We start from the raw sequence: 19,530 nt of genomic DNA, 5'->3' as shown, positions 1-19,530 counted from the left end.
TTTCCTTTAAACAAATGTAAAACATTATTTCCTAGGATGAAAACTTGACCGTATACCCATTTGAAACCTAAGCCTCCCATACTCAATGGTTCGCAGCAGTAGGTCCATGCCATTCTCTTCAGGACCGAACATCAATAGCAACGATCCAATATATGGCTCATTGGGATAGATGTAGATGAACAACGCCCCTTAGAAATGTATATGAGGTTTTCTCCTCGTACGGCTCGAGAAAGAATGATTTGAATTTATGTATTATAATTCCAAATAAATTGAGAAAATCATCAAATCCATTAGACTTTTTTTGTATTCCTTTTTTCTTCCTTCCCTCAGAAAAGAAAAAACCATTCGCACTCATAACTCAAGTTTTATAATTATCAAAGAGATCAAAGGTATATGCTATTATATACACCCCTTTCGAATTATAATCTTTGCCCCACCAGAACTCTTTTTGGATAGAATTGATTCTATGAAACTGTGTAATAAGCAATCAGATATGTTGACTAAGCATTATAAAGAAGTTCAGACTATCTAAAGTTTGGCAGGAGTATGCTCCTGATTTCATTTGTTCTAAGTTAACCGAAGATACAAGAGATATATTCCTCCTAACTTTAACTAGAACACCGCTGCCAAAGTGGGGAGGGCCGATCGAAGAAAAACGAAGCACCGCTGGTTGCATAACGCTTTATACATTAGCGGTGTAGTCCTTTTACGTGAAAGTATCATCTTTCTTGATTTTCACAATCAACGTTTTTTTCGTTTTTTGGAATGATATTTTTAGGCATGTAATACCTCTGTTTCAGAAAAAAAGACACTTTCACAGTTTCATTTGCCTAAAAACATTTCAAATTGAAAAGAAAAATGAAGGTATCACTTTTCCTAAAACGGAGTGAAAGTGTCACTTTCCTGGAACGGAGTAAAAGTATCACTTTCCCTGAAACGGAAAATTAGTTGATGCAAAATATGGCTGTATAATGTGTTATACATCCTTTGTGGTGGTTTGAAAAATTGTTATGCGTTCAATTTTCGAAAATTGTGCTTATAGTGAAAGTATCACTTTTCCTAAATCAGAGCGAGTACATCGTTTTATTAGTTGCAATCGAAAATTGGTTGATGCATAAACCATGATATGGCTGCATAATGTGTTATGCATCCGTTGTGATGGTTTGCATAATGGCTATGCATTCAATTCTCGAAAATTGTGCCTAAAAGGATAAACACCTCTGATTTTTTTTTCTTCGTAAAAATTGTAAATTTGATATTATTGTTTGTACTCGTTGTGTAGATCTCTTTAAAATTTGTAAAATTTCAAAGAACAAATTTTTAGATATGTTATATTTTAGTTTGCTTGCTAATTATACCCTTAAAAAAGAGGATAATAAGGAGTTATAATAATTGAATTAAAAGAAATGAGCATTTTAGGTTTTCCAGACCCCAAAGACTACCACCAAATCATTTTTCATATTTTATGCTTCATATTACATAAATAGTCTTCATAGAAGAGACTCTCTCCCTTCTGCCCAGAGGTCGGTTGGCCAATTATTTCTTAATCAATAGTACAATCTACTATTACAAAAATAGTAATATATGTTAAGATTTTTTATATCTTCTCTGGCACAAACTTTTTTCTCAATAGTGATTGATGTAACTACTTACCAAATCTTGTTACCTGTTACGTCTCTCATCAAACGAACTATCCCTTGATCGATATTTCCTTTTGCTTTGATAACATCCATACATTTCCCACTTAAAGAGGATGCTAATCAATTCTGTCAACGTGGGGATGCTAATCAATACTGTTGTGTAGGAGTAATAATTTTCAAATTTAGAGTATGCTCCTAGTGAACTTTTGTGCTGAATGCAGAGTCGCAGACTCAAACGACTGAAACTTAACAGAGAAAAGATGCCTGCTTTCCTGTTGGTTAAATAAAACCAAATTTCTAATTTGCGTTCTTCCTGTACAAGGTACAAAAAGTCCGACACCTCAATGCATAAGACGCACACGGCGTCCGACAAGACCCGAATGATTGAACTCTCCCTTACAGTACAATTTGTTGATTTCCACAAATGTGGAGTAGCTTGATCTTAGGACCCTAGTCAGTAAGTTCGAATGATTCACGAATCATTCACGAATTTTTCCTTATCGCGAATTTTATCGTTTTATTCGTGTACGTTTGCAACTCCGAACCCAATACGCGTATTATGTGGTATTTCTCGGATTATTCGCGAATCGTTCACGAACTTTACGTATCTCGAATGATACGTCCGCTTAATTCGCCAGAAATTCTTTAGCTTTTATGTTTTCAAAGGCCCTATTTTCTTGGGCTTTACTGCCTCCCAAACATACACGGCCCAATATTAGACGTTGTTGTAATTTTTATGAAACAAAAATGACAGAAGAGATTTGAAGGTGAAGGTGAGAGAGATCTAGATTCTAAATCATTATACCACGTCCTCTTTGATGACTAATGTTGTATATATTATTAATATCATCATATTAAGTTTTTTTTTTTTAAATAACTCACATGTATGCATAAAAATTAGTCTATGACCTTATAAATACTAATTATTTATTATATATAGACCGAATTTTCAGATCCGAACTCACGTTTATAAATCGAATTATACACGTACGTATGCCGTTCCGAATTACTGACGAATCACGTTCCGTTGGCCGAACTTTGGACCGAATTTGGGTTTTACAAAACCGTATAATACTCGTACATTTGCCGTTCCGTATGTTTGCCGAATCCCGAATTGCTAATTAGGCTTAGGACTTTTAAACGTTTTATGCGTTTTCCCAGAGACTTACACACCTTTTGTCACCCAAACCTATAATGCTTTTCCCATTCTCCACGTCATTCCAAAGGAAACATGAAATGGTTTTCTTTTATCTTTTGACGATAGCTTGCCGGAGCTAAGATAAAAGAGAAGTAAAACGCTGGTATGATCTGAATGATGCTTTTTACTAGAGCAAGTTTCCGGCTTTGAATGATGCATGGCAGGGAACTCATCATTACAGATAGAATCCAAGACCAAAGCAAAATCACGTAAATCTGGGATTTAATTACCAGCAGCAAAGAGGTTGCGTTTACTGATTATTTTTACCAAAAAAGTGATGGATATTGCGAAAGGACAATAGTCCCACATCGCTATAATCCGCTTAATTAACTTAAAATATAATATAGAAGGGTCGTTCCACTCATTATTAATTGGTTTTGAGTTGGATGCCTGCAGACTTTAACATGTTATCAGGGCAGGCTACTTGTGTCGAGTCAGTTGACCGCACCTTTACTCCGCGTCACCCGATTCAATTGTCCACGTGTTTGTAAGACCCGCCGAGGCTACACGTGAGGGGCGTGTTGAGATTATTAGTCCCACATGGTTGGGTTATTTAAGATCCTGCGGTTTATAATCTATTTGGGCCTCTCCATTCATTGCCAAATGGTTTTTAGTTGGATGCCCGCAGACTTTAATATGGTATCAGAGCTAAGCCTCAGACCCAGACTTGCGTACGCCGGGTGTAGGCCCGATTTTGGCCATTATTATTACCGTGACCGATTTGTCACTTGTAAACCCGGGGTGTAGGCCAGTGCCGATACTGGTCGAGGTGTTACCCCCTGATTTAGTCACTCACCTGTGTACACTTGTTTACCGATGGACTGGTAAACTCGTACGTAGGTCCACGTGTGAGGCCCCAGTCAGCCTTACACGTGAGGGGACGTGTGAAAGGACAATAGTCCCACATCGCTATAATCCGCTTAATTAACTTAAAATATAATATGGAAGGGCCGCTCCACTCATTGCCAATTGGTTTTGAGTTGGATGCCCGCAGACTTTATTATGGTATCAGAGCAGGCTATTTGTGTCGAGTCAGTTGACCGCATCTTTATTCTGCGTCACCCGATTTAATTGTCCACGTGTTTGTAAGACCCGCCGAGGCTATACGTGAGGGGGCGTGTTGAGATTATTAGTCCCATATGGTTGGGTTATTTAGGATCCTGCAATTTATAATCTATTAGGGCCTCTCCACTCATTGTCAATTGGTTTTGAGTTGGATGACCGCAGATTTTAATAGATATTTATAAAATAAAAACAATTTTACGGGGGACCCAAGGAGTACGGATACATGTATTTTGTGTGTTCATTTTATGACGAGGGAGGATAACATGGTTATACTCACACAGAGAATCTAGTATAACCTGTTGTAGATCAATAAGAAAGTGCTTATTTACAATCAAATATCAAAATAATAACCCGCGTTTTTTTCATGGATACGGGGGACCATAATGAGAATGAAAAGTTTGAAAAATTAAGCAAACGTCGCTCACCAAGTCCATCTGTAAATTCCTATACACACACATCTTGGTAAAAAGATTAATGTTATCATCATCATCCCTACGTACTTTGCCACACATTTTCCTCTATAAAAACATGCATTTCATCTGTAATCTCATCCCGTTCAGAGAGAGAGAGTGAGAGAGGCAGACTGACGGAGAGAAAGAATGCTGAACTCTAAACTTCTCCAAACTGTTAACTCATCCCATCATGGAAGTTCTTCATCGTCTGTTTTTCTCTTGAACAAATCCTCCTTCCTGTCATCACCATCTCATCATGGAAGTTCTTCATCTATTCCACTTAGACCATGGTCGATTTATGGTCGTAAAATTAGTGGGGGTCGTCTTAAAACCATGTCAAATAACATCAGAGCTTCGGCTGAAATATCCACGACAACATCCACAGAGAAGTTTGTTAAGGTGAAGGGAATAGTAACCACAAGACTAACTATTGCTGGGGCTTTGTCGCATCTTGGGCTTAATCGAGCTCTTGATGATCTTACTGATTTAGCTAAAAGAACTTTGCTCATCGAGCTTGTGAGCTCAGAACTTGATCCTAGTAAGTCTTCTTAAAAAAAGTAAACAGAAGAAAAACTAATAAATAAATAAATAAATAATAGCTAGCTAGCTAGTACCAAATACAAATATTGATGTTTAAGGGGGCTGGGTTTAGTCCTCAGCTATCTTCTGCACTTTTTCTATTCACTTGGCGACCCATACGTTGGTCACTTGATGGCTATTTTGACACATATTTATATATAACGTTGATTTGTATTAATTATAACTTACATTTGTTTTGCATGAAATATGATTTGCTGCAGAGTCTGGAGAGGAGAAAGAGCCAATTAAAGATTTCGCACAGTGGATTGGTCAACAAGGTGAACAAGTGAGCTACGAGTGTGAATTTGAGGTACCGGAAGATTTTGGAGAGATCGGAGCTGTTCTTGTTGAGAATCAACACCACAAGGAAATGTTTCTCAAAGACATAGTCTTCAACGGATTCCCTAATGGTCCTCTTCACATTAATTGTGAATCTTGGGTTCATTCGAAATTCAATAACCGGGACAAAAGGATATTCTTCTCTAACAAGGTGCTAATATTTCCTCCCTCTCAATATCCCTTTCATTTTCCATGATATGATTTCACACAAACCTGCCTGTCTTTTAGAGACGGGACGGAGGAAGTATAATTATGGCTTATGCACTTACTGGTTGATTCGATTAACAGTTAGGCCTAGAAAGAAAAATCTTAAACATCATCATCTAGGAGGGGGTTTGGGCAAGTTTTAGTCAGGAGAAACTCCCTTTCTTTCGCCTGGTAGTCACTCTGGCCCTAACCATCGCCACGGCCGACAATGGGTAGAGGGAGTGATATGGTTATGGAAATTGTGAACCAAGAAGCTCCATAAAACATGCCCAACTGTCTGGCCGCCTAGCTCATAATGCTTTTTGTGTCTTATTTGCTAGGTCGTTTGTTTTCTTGTGCCATGGATCTCGCCTTGCTTACTAAAACCTTTTGCCAGAAAAAGAAAAATGACCCATAAGTAAAAGACAGTGATCCTATAATTGTATAGTATAGTGCTAAAAAAAAGTAAAATAGAAACTGAGTTTTCTTGGGCATGTTCACCTTCTTTTGGCAACCAGGTAAACCTTATCATTAAACTTCACCTTTTTTCACATAAAGACCACAAAATTTTGTCGAATAAAAAAGCTGCTCATGCGATCCAGTTAAAACTTTCCGAGTATAAATACGTTCGGCGATATTCTTATATATGTTTTTGTTGTGGTATTGTGGACTGTGTTACTGCAGTCATATTTGCCATCAGAGACGCCTGTAGGTTTGCAAAAGCTGAGAGAAATCGAGCTTGCCAGGTTACGTGGGGATGGCCAAGGGGAGAGAAACCAATACGAGAGGATCTACGACTACGACGTTTACAATGATCTCGGAAATCCGGACAAAACTGATGAGTTGGCTCGTCCTGTCTTAGGTGGTCCTGACCATCCCTACCCGAGACGTTGCAGAACTGGCCGGCCACCAACAAAAAAAGGTTCGCTTATGATACTAAATTTATCAGTTTAGATATATTCGTTTCTAATTGTAGATTTATCACTGTAGAGATTTTCTACTCCTTTGTTTCTTCTGAATTCAGATGGGGAAAAAAAACCACAAAAAAACAGCATAATGTCCGGTGATGACTAGAAGTTAAAGATAAAAGTTAAGGATATCTGCCTGTGCAGGAGATTGGCCTAGCTAGTTGAGCCACACAAATTTTCAATCCTCACCTACAGAGATCATAATGACATCATTTTATTTTGATCATGTTTTTACTCCAGTAACTTATGAGTGATAGAAAAAAATGAATACTGTTTGGAAATGCAGATCCACGGTCAGAATCACTTAGCAATGACTTTTACGTGCCAAGAGACGAAGCATTTTCAGAGGTTAAACAACTGACGTTTCAATTTAAGACTCTGGATTCGGTGCTGGGTGCGTTGATACCTCAGATAGAGACTAGACTGGTTGATGAAAACCAGGGGTTCCCTTACTTCACAGCAATTGATTCTCTATACAACGAAGGTATCCACATGAAAAAAGTTGCCAAAGAAGGATGGTTTAACAAAGGACTTTTACCAAGACTTGTTAAAGCTGTCGCTAACGAAGCCAACGAGCTCTTACTCTTCGAAACTCCGGAGTTGCTAGACAGTATGTATATCTTCACTATTCAGAAGGAACAGCTCCGTTCTGGTTGGTTTCCAACATTTTTAACTGGTTAATCTTAATGTACGTAGGAGACAAATTTGCTTGGTTGAAAGACGAAGAATTCTCTCGGCAGACTCTTGCCGGACTCAATCCTTGCAGTATTCAGTTAGTCAAGGTGATGACCAGTGCAAGAAATATTCTAACTTAAGTTTGATAGGCATACTCTTTATATCTTAGTTGAGCTAACATTTGTAAGATTTCATTAGGATTGGCCATTAAAAAGTGAACTAGACCCAGAGATATATGCACCACAAGACTCATTGATCACAACTGAACTCGTTGAGCGTCAAATCCGAGGAATCATGACCGTTCAGGAGGTAATTACTTAATCAAGACTCCCTTTACAGTTTCACGAAGACATACTGAAACAACCAAGTGATTGAAATGTTGCTGTTTTGTTGATATTTTGCAGGCAATGAAGAAAAAGAGACTGTTTAAGTTAGACTATCATGATCTGTTTTTGCCATATGTGAACAAGGTGAGAGAACTCCCAGGAACCACATTATATGGGTCAAGAACTCTATTTTTCCTGGATGAGGATGGCACATTGAAACCTATAGCCATCGAACTGACTAGACCAAGAAATGGAGACAAACCCTATTGGAGGGAGGTCTTCACACCGAGCAGATGCAATGCTACTAGTTGTTGGTTATGGAAACTGGCTAAAGCACATGTCACTTCTCATGATTCTGGATATCACCAACTTTACAGTCACTGGTAAACCGAATCACCTTATTTATTAGTAATTTCCTTATGAGACTCGAGTACTTGAGGTAACTCGGTTTGACCGGGTCAGGGGTTGGTAACAAATTCTAAAGAGAGATCTTGGTTGTGTAGGTTACGAACTCATTGTGCTACAGAGCCTTACATAATTGCAGCAAATAGACGGCTAAGCGGGATGCATCCAATATATAGACTGTTATTCCCTCATTTTCGATACACCATGGAAATCAATGCGCTTGCTCGGCAAAAACTTATCAATGCAGCTGGGATCATTGAGAGTGCCTTCTCTCCTGGTAAGTACAGCATAGACATGAGCTCCGCTATTTACGGTAAGGAATGGCGATTTGACCAGGAGGCTCTGCCAGCTGACCTGATAAGAAGGTACTCCATTGCCCACTTACTATGCATCTCATTATTAAAGCACCGCCTAATCTGATTAATAGCATGCGAGTATTATATTTCATCAATTTTTCTCATCTGATATCTTCAGGGGTTTAGCAGTTGAGGATCCAACAGCTGATCATGGTCTAAAATTGATTATCGAAGACTACCCATATGCAAATGATGGTCTGGTCCTATACGACGCCTTAAAAGAGTGGGTCAGCTTCTACGTGAACCACTACTACCCCAAACTCGAAGATGTTGAATCGGATACTGAACTTCAAGCATGGTGGACAGAAGTCCGAACCAAAGGCCACGAAGATAAGAAAGATGAACCATGGTGGCCAGTTCTTAAAAATCAAGATGACCTTATCGGCATCTTGACAACAATAATGTGGGTGACATCCGGTCAACATGCAGCCGTCAACTTTGGACAGTACCACTATGCGGGTTATATCCCGAACAGACCCACAACTGCGAGAACAAATATGCCCGTCGAAGATCCGACTGACGAGGAATACAAGAGTTTCTTGACAAGGCCCGAGTCTACATTGTTGGACTGTTTTCCTACACAAGTTCAAGCAACCACAGTGATGGCAGTTTTGGATGTGTTATCCAACCACTCGCCAGATGAAGAGTACATAGGTGGTGAGTTGGAACCAGCGTGGGCCGAAGATCCCCAAATTAAGGCAGCCTTTGAACGATTTCAAGGGGATCTGAAAAAACTAGAAGGAATAATTGATGGTAGAAATGCGGATTTTAATTTGAAGAATAGAGCTGGAGCAGGAGTTGTTCCATATGAACTATTGAAACCCTATTCTGAACATGGGGTTACAGGGATGGGTGTACCTAATAGCATCTCTATCTAAATGGCAAATCCTGTTGCAACTTTTTAATGGAAGTTAACGGAATAATCACTTCCCCTTGCTAAGTTTTTTTCTTTTTTTTTTTTTGTGTGATCAATAAAAAGTTTGGTGCTGAGAGAACTATGAATGTTATTGAATAAAACGTTAACGATACAAGAGTTATTACAAAGCCTTTAATAGGCTATTCAGACAGACAAATTGTAATAATAGAGTCAGGTCAATGATTGACTATTGACCTGAGACAATACTGTGGCACAGACTCAACACATAAGTGGTTAACACATACACAATATCAGATTGAGAGAAAACGGACAATGTAATGAAAAAGAAAAGAACTAATCAGCTGCAGTAATCTGAACAGAAGTAGATGCTGAAGTAGGTGATGTAGACACAACAGAAGAAAATGCCCAGTAAAAGATGTAATAATCTTGTAAAAATTGGTGAACATAAACCATTAGTAAAGAGGTTTGCCAAATGATCTTCAGATGCAATGTGTTGTAGTTGTAAGAAACCTTCCTCCACCAACTCCCCGACAGTATGATACTGTATTTCTATGTGCTTTGTCCTGGCATGAAAAACTGAATTAGTAGCGAGAGACAGAGCATTGGTATTGTCACACAAAAGCAAAGCAGGACTATCCAACTTAATATGCAAATCAACCAAAAGAAAGTAAATCCATTGTAACTCAGCAGATGCAACTGACAAGCATTTATATTCATCCTCTGCAGAAGATTAAGAAACAGTTGGTTGTTTCTTTGAAGACCAGGAAATAAAGTTAGGACCAAGATAAACTGCATAGCCAGAAGTTGATCTCCTAGTATCTGGACAACCAGCCCAGTCTGAGTCTGTGAAAGCCTTTAGATGCACAAACTCCCTTTTTTCAGAGTAATACCCATACCAACGGTCCCTTTCAAGTACCTCAAAATCCTTTTGACAAGTTGTAAGTTCATATCTGTTGGTGAGTGCATAAACTGTGACACATAATTAACACCAAAACATATATCTGGCCTAGTAACAGTTAAATACGTTAATGCTCCCACCATAGTTATGTATTCAGTTGTTTCCTCATATAAAGTTCGTCCTTCCTTCTTCCTTCTCTTGTTGCTTCTTTCTTTTGGGTGTTTTTCCCTTCTCCCTTCTCTTCTCTCTCTCTTCTTTCCTTAGCCTTCTTTCTGTTCTCGGTGATACACCTGATTCCGGGTCCTTTTCTTCTTCTTCGACTCGGTGATAAACCTGACCCCGGTTTCTTAAGATGGAAAGGCCAACTTCTGAAGCAGGAAAATCTTTATCGGCAAGGGATTCTGCTGACATGAGGAGGATTCGTTTGTTTGGGCCAGACGCCAAGAAATACAATGAGAGTTCTGGGTCCATGTTCGAGGATAAGTTTATGGAAAATTTCTTGTTTGGTCCTAGGCCCATATAGTTATTTATAGTAGGGTCCAACTGGAATTTTTTTTTATCCGGAGGTCCAAAATTAATTAAAACATGGAAATGTCCATAATGCCCATTACTACCAAACGTGTGTGTCTACACTGCTTACAAATTTGAGTACATATCTGGTACACTGCTTAAAAATTCGAGTACATATTTGCTACACTGCTTACAAATTTGAGTACATATCTGTCTGAGTACATATCTGTCGTACTGCTTACAAATCCGATTATATATCTGAATGCTTACAAATTCGAGTACATATTTGCTGCACTGCTTCCAGGTAGAGTACAAATCTGTAAGAATCAATGATAAATAAATTAGAAAACGTATTACATCACATACATTGTAGGATCATACAATGTAGCAACCCAACATTCTATGTTCCTCCAAATCCATTTGCAGCACACCTTCTTTCAAACACACGTCACAACCAATTTGTAACTTCATCAAGACCACCACCGATTTCACAAGCTTGCAAATATGAACCAACAACAACTCATGTTCCTATCATTCAAAATCTGTCATTTCTTGCAATAAGTTCTGAACTGCAGCTCCAGATCATCTTCATATCCAATTCCAGTACTGAATCAAACGTAACAAAGAGCATCTATTTCAGTATTTCATATACGTACTGAATCAAACATAACAAGGAGCACTTCCTATGAGTATGCGATATGTGTACTGAAGATTCATGAACTACAAATCAACAGTATGACAACAACAGGTGACAGATTTATGAAAAATAAGAGAATCGAAAGACATATTACAGTATTTCACATAAGTACTGAAGGGTAAGACTAAAAAAGGAGCAAAAACACAGCAAATAGCACTTCCTATCAGTATACATACATACTCATGGATCGAACCAAAAAAATTGGAAAAACTTCAAATAAAACAAAATTAGAAGAGTTTTGTATCAGTACGCCATATATGTACTGTGAATTCATACACGAAAAACAACTGTAACAAACCTAAAAAATGTTATAATGTTGAACCAATGATAAATCACAAATAACCGCTACAGTTTTAGTTACCTGTAACCCTGGGAAAACAACATTGTTAATCGCAGATTCCATATCAACCCAAAGAACAGGATCTTTCTTGAAGAAAATCATGCCACCTCTGGGACCTCGTAATGACTGCAAATTGAAACAGAAGACATAGTAAACAACATGACCCTTGAACCTAAACCAATAAAAACAAATGATGCTTGTGTTGGTGTCAGTAGTTGCAGTCTTGCAGACTTCATGAATGGGACTAGGTGTACCTGGTGAGTGGTGGTTGTTACAACATTACAGTATTCAAATGGGTCGGCAAGTACAAATGCAGCAACGAGACCACTTATGTGAGCCATATCCATCATGAGAAAAGCCCCAACAGAATCTGCAATCTTCAAGAAACATAGCAGGAAAGGGAATTAGGTGTGTGTAATGGGTTAACTTGTCTGATTCTCTGATCACTAAGAATCACAATTGTTGACAATCAACTAGCTCAGTTTCCTATCAGTATTATACATACATACTCATGGATCGAACCAAAAAAATTGGAAAAACTTCAAATAAAACAAAATTAGAAGAGTTTTGTATCAGTACGCCATATATGTACTGTCAATTCATACACGAAAACAACTGTAAAAAACCTAAAAACCATAAAAGCGTCAATCAAATAGATTTGATTATCATAATACAATAAAAAAAACAAATCAAAAGAAGAAAAACCGAACAAAATAATCAAACAAGATGATTAGAAAGCATACCTGGAAACAGAAAACAAATATTCTCCTCGTAAATCATAATGATGCACCATCTTGTTCTTCTTCTTCTTAAAAGTAGAATAGGTTTCTGTCAGTACGGGATATACGTACTGCTGGTTCATACACAACAACAACCTGAAATAAATCTAAAACCAACAAAAATGGAACTGGTATAATCAGATCTAATAACGAAATGAACAAACAATCTGATTATTCATCTAGATCTACTAAAATAATCAACAAATTAGACACGGAGATAAAAGACGAAATCAAATACAACCACGATTATATCGTGAAAACCCTAATATAAACATTGCAACAAAGAAATTTTCATCTGATTTTGTAGAAGCGAGAGATATTGAAGAAGACCATAAATCGAGAGAGTCTTATTTCAGTATCGAAGATATGTACTTATGAATCAAACAACAACAAGTGATAAAACTAAGAACAAAACAGAATCAAAAGCAATTTGTATCAGTATTCAACATATGTACTGTTGGATAATACCCCTGAAACAACAAACAAGCACGATTTTGATAAAATCAAGAAGCGAAAACAACAAGATTATCAAATCGAAATTTCAAATATGTTAAAAACATCATAATCTAGCCAAACAATTAAATAATTACGATCAAGATTCATAAAAAACAAACCAAAACAAATGCAAAAAACAAACAAAAACCGAAAGAATAAGGTGAAAACGTAATCAAAACGATCTGATCTTCACAGATTCAGTTGAAAAAAAAAACAACAACATAACATACCTGTAAATCTTCAAAGAGATCTTCATAAAAACTCTAGCTCGTAATCCAAAAGCAGGAGCAAAATTTGAGAAGATGAAGAAAGAGAGGAGGAGAGCGGAAAAAAATTTGCCTCTGCAACGAGATGAAAAAAATGGTGATTTTTTTTAAGAAACATATATGTATTATCAGGGAATGGGTAGTTTGGGTATTTTTAAAAGTGGATTATGACATCCCGCATGTGTACCGGACCAGGGGATAAAAATTTTGGTCCAATTTCCTCTTTTTCTTTTTATTATGGACCTCTGGTTACTGGGCTTTAGTGGGTGGACCTGCTACTAACTAAGACTACCATAATAATACCTATTGGTAATTCCTACTAAGTTTATTGCTAGAATGGACGACATAGGATTTCACTCTATTGATCAGAGCACAAACCTAATGGCCCCCCATGTAACTCCTGCACTTCCACTCCCTCTTGAGAATTTTCCTCGACCATGCATTGAGCGTGGGGACTACCGAGATTGCTCCATAGAGTTCGCTTCTACAACTCTTGTCAGTTACGAGTGGGCTACCTGGAAACATTATATCATATTAAAACCCCAGCACGCCGCTCGGATTGGAGATCTCAACATAGAGCAAGCCCTGGAGATATCTGCTCATCGTAGCATATTCCGATCCAATAAGGCTCTCCATTATGCTTGTTATCGGTGGGTTAGTGGTGCGCATACTTTCGTTTTTGCATGGGGGGAGGACTCGCCTACATTGGAGGACGTTGTTGCCTTGACGGGTTGCCTATTCATAGTTCTCACGATTTCGAGGAAGCTAATCTCGAAGCCATGAGTAAAGCAGACTCGGATTTATATGATAAACTGATTTTGATGTTTTTTTTTTCTTTTGTGTTTTATTTGAATTTTTGATACATGTGTACAGAAAAGAAGGAATACAGACCCAAACCACATAATTTTTATGCATTTATACAAGACTTTACAACATACTGGGGATAAATCGAATTCAGGGGATCAGTTAGCATATGCATTCTATAACTGGGTAAGGGATCACATCACTGACCATGTTGTTCTTATGCAATGTCATGTATTTGTTTTGAAAAATAAATAATTTGTATTTCTCAAAGGATGGGAATGACTGACAAATTTGTATGATGTAGAGATAGTTTAGTAACTTCTCCTAGGATGACTTCTTGGCATGGTGACTAATGAAAGCAGTTGAACGACTATTTTTAAGTTATGGCCTAATTGAATATGTCTTAAGATTGAAACAGGTGTGAACTGCGGAATACATGTATGTGAACTATATATGGAATGTATGTATTGATGTACCAGACTCTTTGTAAGTAACAATCAAAGGAGAAAAATCATCAATTCGCACAGGAAAGAACATGAGTAAATAAAGGGTTACTTAGGTGATAATTTCTACCCATTAGTCAAGTAATATATATATATATATATATATATATATATATATTGATAGAAAACATGACTCTGAGGATCTAAAGTTTTTATAGCTTTTATGGGTGCAATTTGTTTAAGAATTGGAGAAAACTAAAGTTCCAATGCACTCACCAAGCGTTCATGCTCAAACTCTCCCATGTGCTCCCACAGAAGCATGAATACCAATGAGCTTTGGTTAGCCATAAGATTCGAAATTTGGTAGAAGCATGCAATCCGTAGTGAGTATTTGCACACAACTGCAAAGAAGTACGAACACCTATGAGCTTACACAGATGTTTAATTACAGTGCATTACAACCATACTCAGGTGCTTATGTACATCTATGCCTTCATTATCTAGCTATTAAACTTACAACAGACTATGCAAAACGGTGCATGCCTCTGTATTACTCGACAAAAAGGGTTTAATGTCAGTGGAACAGGACATGTGCTTAATGAGATATGTACAAAATAGACCAATGTCCAAATCCCATAAGAATTTTTGTTAAAAATCGCTTTAGTGGATGGCTTGGCATTGTTAGGATCACTTGGGAGAGGTTAGTGTATGTGGAGCTACCTGAAACTGGTGATGCAGTAACAAAGAGAATGGATTTGAAGCAGTGGAGAGGGTGAAGGAAACAAGTGACATCGGCACCTCTGTTTCTGATGAAATTGTAAAGGTCAATACCAAGTTCACTGAACGCCCATGGTTTTGTAAGTGCTATTTATATCTCTTCTACTATTATAGGCCAATGTTATTTGTTTTGTAAGTACTACTTATATCTCTTCTACTATTATAGGCCAATGCTATTTCTACACGGTATATACCAGTTTTGTCAACGTCAGCGCAAACAAGTGGATATGAGCCACTGCCCTTAACATGTTGTTTGTTCAACATTGTTGACAAAACTAGACATAGAGCAGCACAAACATTGTTCAAAGACAAAGGCTCACCATGATCACATCCTAATTGCGCCTATGTTTTTATTTTGTTAGATTAATCATTAAGTCCAACCAAGGTGGGTCTCATATTCTCAGCCAGTGGAGAGAAATAAAGTATATGCATGCATCATACATTCTCCAAGATTTGCAAGGTATTACTAGGAATGTTAAGTTTATAATGGATCGTTTGTCTTGTTAGGTTAATTCCCGGCTTGACATTTTAATTTCAAGACTCATGGTATTCCAATAGGAAAAGTTCGTTTGTAGACGGGTAAACTTCAATTTAAAATGTAATGTGGAGAGATTGATATTCATTGATTTGGAGCATACAATTCGAGTGGAATTGCTTTCCTACATATCAATTCTTTTGCTTCTCACTTTTATTAAATTTGAATCTGCTAGGGGTGACATTATGTGCTGACAGTATTTTTCAACAATTTTTAATTTTTAATCTTTTTTACAATTCTATAATTTTAATTAAACACTACTAAATTATGAAAACCGAAGTGAAACATTATTCCAACCATTTCATCCATTTATTTTAAATAATTAGTTGGTGGCACTATAAAAAAAATAGAGGGTTGCTAATGTGTCACAAATGTTAGAGCATTGCTCGGTCGAACTCGCATGCGTTGCTATCGAAAGCATGTTTGTCAATGTTAGTGATCAAAACTATAAGTCTTGATTTCTAGCCTACATAGCTAAAGGTCTCGGATTAGGATATAAAGTGTAGTTGAGCTCAAGAACTCCATGGCAATCATCATACAAGACGAAGGACTACTCAAGGAACTGTTGGATCTTCATCGACTAAAAGGTATGTGGAGACTTGAACTTATATGTCACTCAAAAATCTATATATTCTATCTCCTACTCTTGAGACAAAAGTCGTTTTGATATATAGACTTTCATTATGCACATTTGCTATTTCGAGTCGAGTTTATCTCGCATATCTATTTCTCGAAATATGGTTGGTAAGCTTTCGCTTTAGCCGAATTCATCTTTATCTAGTGACGAAAGTCATGTTATATTTCAATCACTTTGAAAATTGCTCCGACGAAAAATGGTATGTGAATAACGGCTATATCCGTCCTTTGAGAATGTTTCAATGATTGAAATGAGAGTTTAGATTACATAATCATTGGTATGAATAAGCATTGTTGTGGAAACACATATATGTATAAGTCCTTATTCCTTGAACCAAAGTTTGCGAGCTTTGTTGATCAAGAGAAATGGAAGTGGCGTAAGCCAAGTCCGCGAACTGGCGGAAGTTCTCGACCCGAGAATTTCTGCTGGAGTTTGTGAACTCCTTCCATGAGCTTAAGTCCGCGAACTTGAGCAGGTTATATCTAAAACCGGTTGTTCTTGAACTCATATTTATTTAAACTAAGGAATGCTTTTGCAAACCGTGGCTATAAAGTTCATGAACCGATTCGAGTGAATAAAACTGTTTTTGCTTCGATTGTGTCTTGTGTAGTTAAATAAGATCTAAGCAATTGAACAACTCTCTAACTAGTTCATTTGAGTCATTTGTACTAGTTATGGTGAAGAAGAATATGGTTGATATGAAAGTAATTATATGGCTTACCATTTGGTTAACTATTGTTAAACCAACAAATGTTAATGTTTGGGAACGGTTCGTAAACCCAAAATTGGACATTTCTTTTGTGTGTAACAAGCTAAGTTTTCGATCCAATAGTTGAGAAATATTAGCTTGAATCTAATTAGGTTTTCATCTAACGGTGAATGTTGAATGATTTGTTACCAAGCTAACATTGATTGCAAACCTTGATTTGAAAACTATATAAGGGAGAACTCTAGCAACTGGGAAACCTAATCCCCACACCTTACGTGTGATACTAGTTGCATAGCTAGAGTCGATTCTCCTTTAACCTTTGGTTTCTTCTTCTAAACCAGGTTAACGACTTAAAGACTTCATTGGGATTGTGAAGCCAGATCGATACTACTTTTCTTGTAGTTGTGTGATCTGATCTTGCATCTTTTATCGTACGAGTACAATTGAAATAATTGGCTTGAGATTTTATATCTCCGATAGGCAAGATAGAAAAGTAATCACAACACTTCGTCTCATCGTTTGTGATTCCGCAATATCTTTTTTCGCTGCGTTGATTAAGATTATTGTGAGGTGATCAATAATACTAGGTTGTTCTTCGGGAATATAAGACTGGTTTATTGATTGGTTCCTGTTCACCTTGATTTATCAAAAGACGGAACAAAACTCATAGGTATATTCGTGGGAGATGGATTTATCTATTACCGTAGACTTTTCTGTGTGATACAGATTTATTTATTAAAGTCTTCGACTTTGATTCATAGCAACTCTTAGTTGTGGGTGAGATCAGCTAAGGGAATCAAGTACGTAGCATCCTGCTGGGATCAGAGGCGTAGGAGCATAACTGTACCTTGGATCAGTGTGAGATTGATTGGGGTTCAACTACAGTCCAGACCGAAGTTAATTTGGAGTAGGCTAGTGTTTGTAGCGGCTTAATACAGTGTGTGTTCAATCTGGACTAGGTCCCGGGGTTTTTCTGCATTTGCGGTTTCCTCGTTAACAAAATTCTGGTGTCTGTGTTATTTCTATTCCGCATTATATTTGTTTATATAATTGAAATATCACAGGTTGTGCGTTGTTCAATCAATTAGAATATATGACCTTTTGGTTGTTGATTTAAATTGATTGACACTTGGATATTGGTCTTTGGTACCATCCAAGTTATCTCTTTTTGATAAAGACTCGCAGATTTCTATTTGCTTGAGTAAAGATCAAATCGAGAGATTGAGATATAAACTCTTTGATATACTTTTATCTAGATTGAGTCTGACTGTCTAGTTGATTCTCTAGAAAGTATACTGGAGTTTGTCCATACAGATTGCTAATCGAATTGTTGGGTGTGGTTGTTGTACCCCTGATTTTTCAATTAGTATCATAGTAGGCAAACACGTTCAAGACCTTACAAGTTTGTGTTTGTAGCGATCTGATTATGGACGAATCTATCTTTAATAACGTACCAGTTCAGAAATTACCAGATATTTCTAAAATCTTGGATTCACCTGAGAGAACTGTCACATCTAAGTCAATATCTAAACATTCTCTTGATGTAAAAACTGTTGATTGGGAAACTCTCCTAGAAGAACAGTTGGATGAACTTTCTGATGAAGGTGATTCGGATATTGATAGAGATGTTGATGAGGAAGTCTCAGAGTATGTTAAGTTTATGGATTCGTGGAATATGAAGAAGATTACAACTTCTCATGTCTCACCTCTTCTGACTCCTCTCTGTCGAGAAAACAAGAAGTTGAGAAGATGTTACACAGGTGTTTATTTTTCGAATCGTTCTAACGAATAGATCCTCAAGGATTATGAGGAAAACCTACATATGAAGTCACTTCAATGTGATAATCTTTATCAAAAATACTTCTTGTTGGAAGAGAAACTTTCAAACTCTGAAGCAAGATATGACTCTCAACAAAAATGTTTTGATGACAAAGAACTTAGTCTTCTTGCCAAAAAAAAATCCTTGGAGACTGACCTTGCAGTTGTTCTTGATAAAGTGAAATCACCGGAAGAAAGTCTGAGAAGATTCAATTCTAGCTCTACAAAATTGTCTTCTATGATTGGAGCATGTAAAGAACATCGTGATACACGTGGTCTGGGCTATAAAGGAATAGACGCTCCAAAAACTAGTAAGATCAACTTTTTTAAGGCTATTGATAATTCTTCATGTGAAAAAACTTTCGCAGCTGGCAATGCACCTAAAAACAAGGAGTCTACTTCTTCCGAATATACTCACACGAGAACGGTTAAGAATAAATCCTTTAACTGCTATTTCTGCGGAAAGAAAGGACATTCTGAGCGAAGATGTCGGTTTCGTTTAAGGAAAGAAAAACTTCACAACATGCTTGCATGGACGTCTAAAGAAGTTATCAAACCGCTCTCTCACATTATTGGAGTAAAAGGCACTTTCGACAATCAAGAAAACTACTATGATAAGTCTTTTCTTAATTGTGCTTTTGAAACGAAAAATGGTAGAAGGAAGAATGGTCGAAGAGTAACTGACTTCTTAAATAACTCTGAAAGGAGGAAAAGACATAGGAGAAAGAAAGAAAAGTCAAGTTTCTTGTCTCTCTT

The 19,530-nt window shown here is 37.2% G+C and overlaps 1 protein-coding gene across 1 annotated transcript; it reads left to right on the top strand.

Moving 5' to 3' along the window:
• The first annotated feature begins 4,447 nt into the window (after positions 1-4,447).
• Positions 4,448-9,223, top strand: LOC113307862 (linoleate 13S-lipoxygenase 2-1, chloroplastic). The gene is made up of 9 exons (XM_026556326.1): positions 4,448-4,893; positions 5,156-5,424; positions 6,144-6,381; positions 6,714-7,037; positions 7,124-7,209; positions 7,301-7,411; positions 7,507-7,811; positions 7,932-8,198; positions 8,308-9,223. The coding sequence occupies exons 1-9, from the start codon at positions 4,503-4,505 to the stop codon at positions 9,065-9,067; spliced, it is 2,751 nt and encodes a 916-aa protein (XP_026412111.1). The 5' UTR covers positions 4,448-4,502; the 3' UTR covers positions 9,068-9,223.
• Positions 9,224-19,530: the final 10,307 nt, after the last annotated feature.

This window comes from Papaver somniferum, chromosome 9, assembly GCF_003573695.1.
Source record: "Papaver somniferum cultivar HN1 chromosome 9, ASM357369v1, whole genome shotgun sequence".
NCBI classification, from domain to species: domain Eukaryota; kingdom Viridiplantae; phylum Streptophyta; class Magnoliopsida; order Ranunculales; family Papaveraceae; genus Papaver; species Papaver somniferum.
Note: the sequence above shows the minus strand (reverse complement) of the source record. Positions and strands in the feature narration are given on the sequence as shown.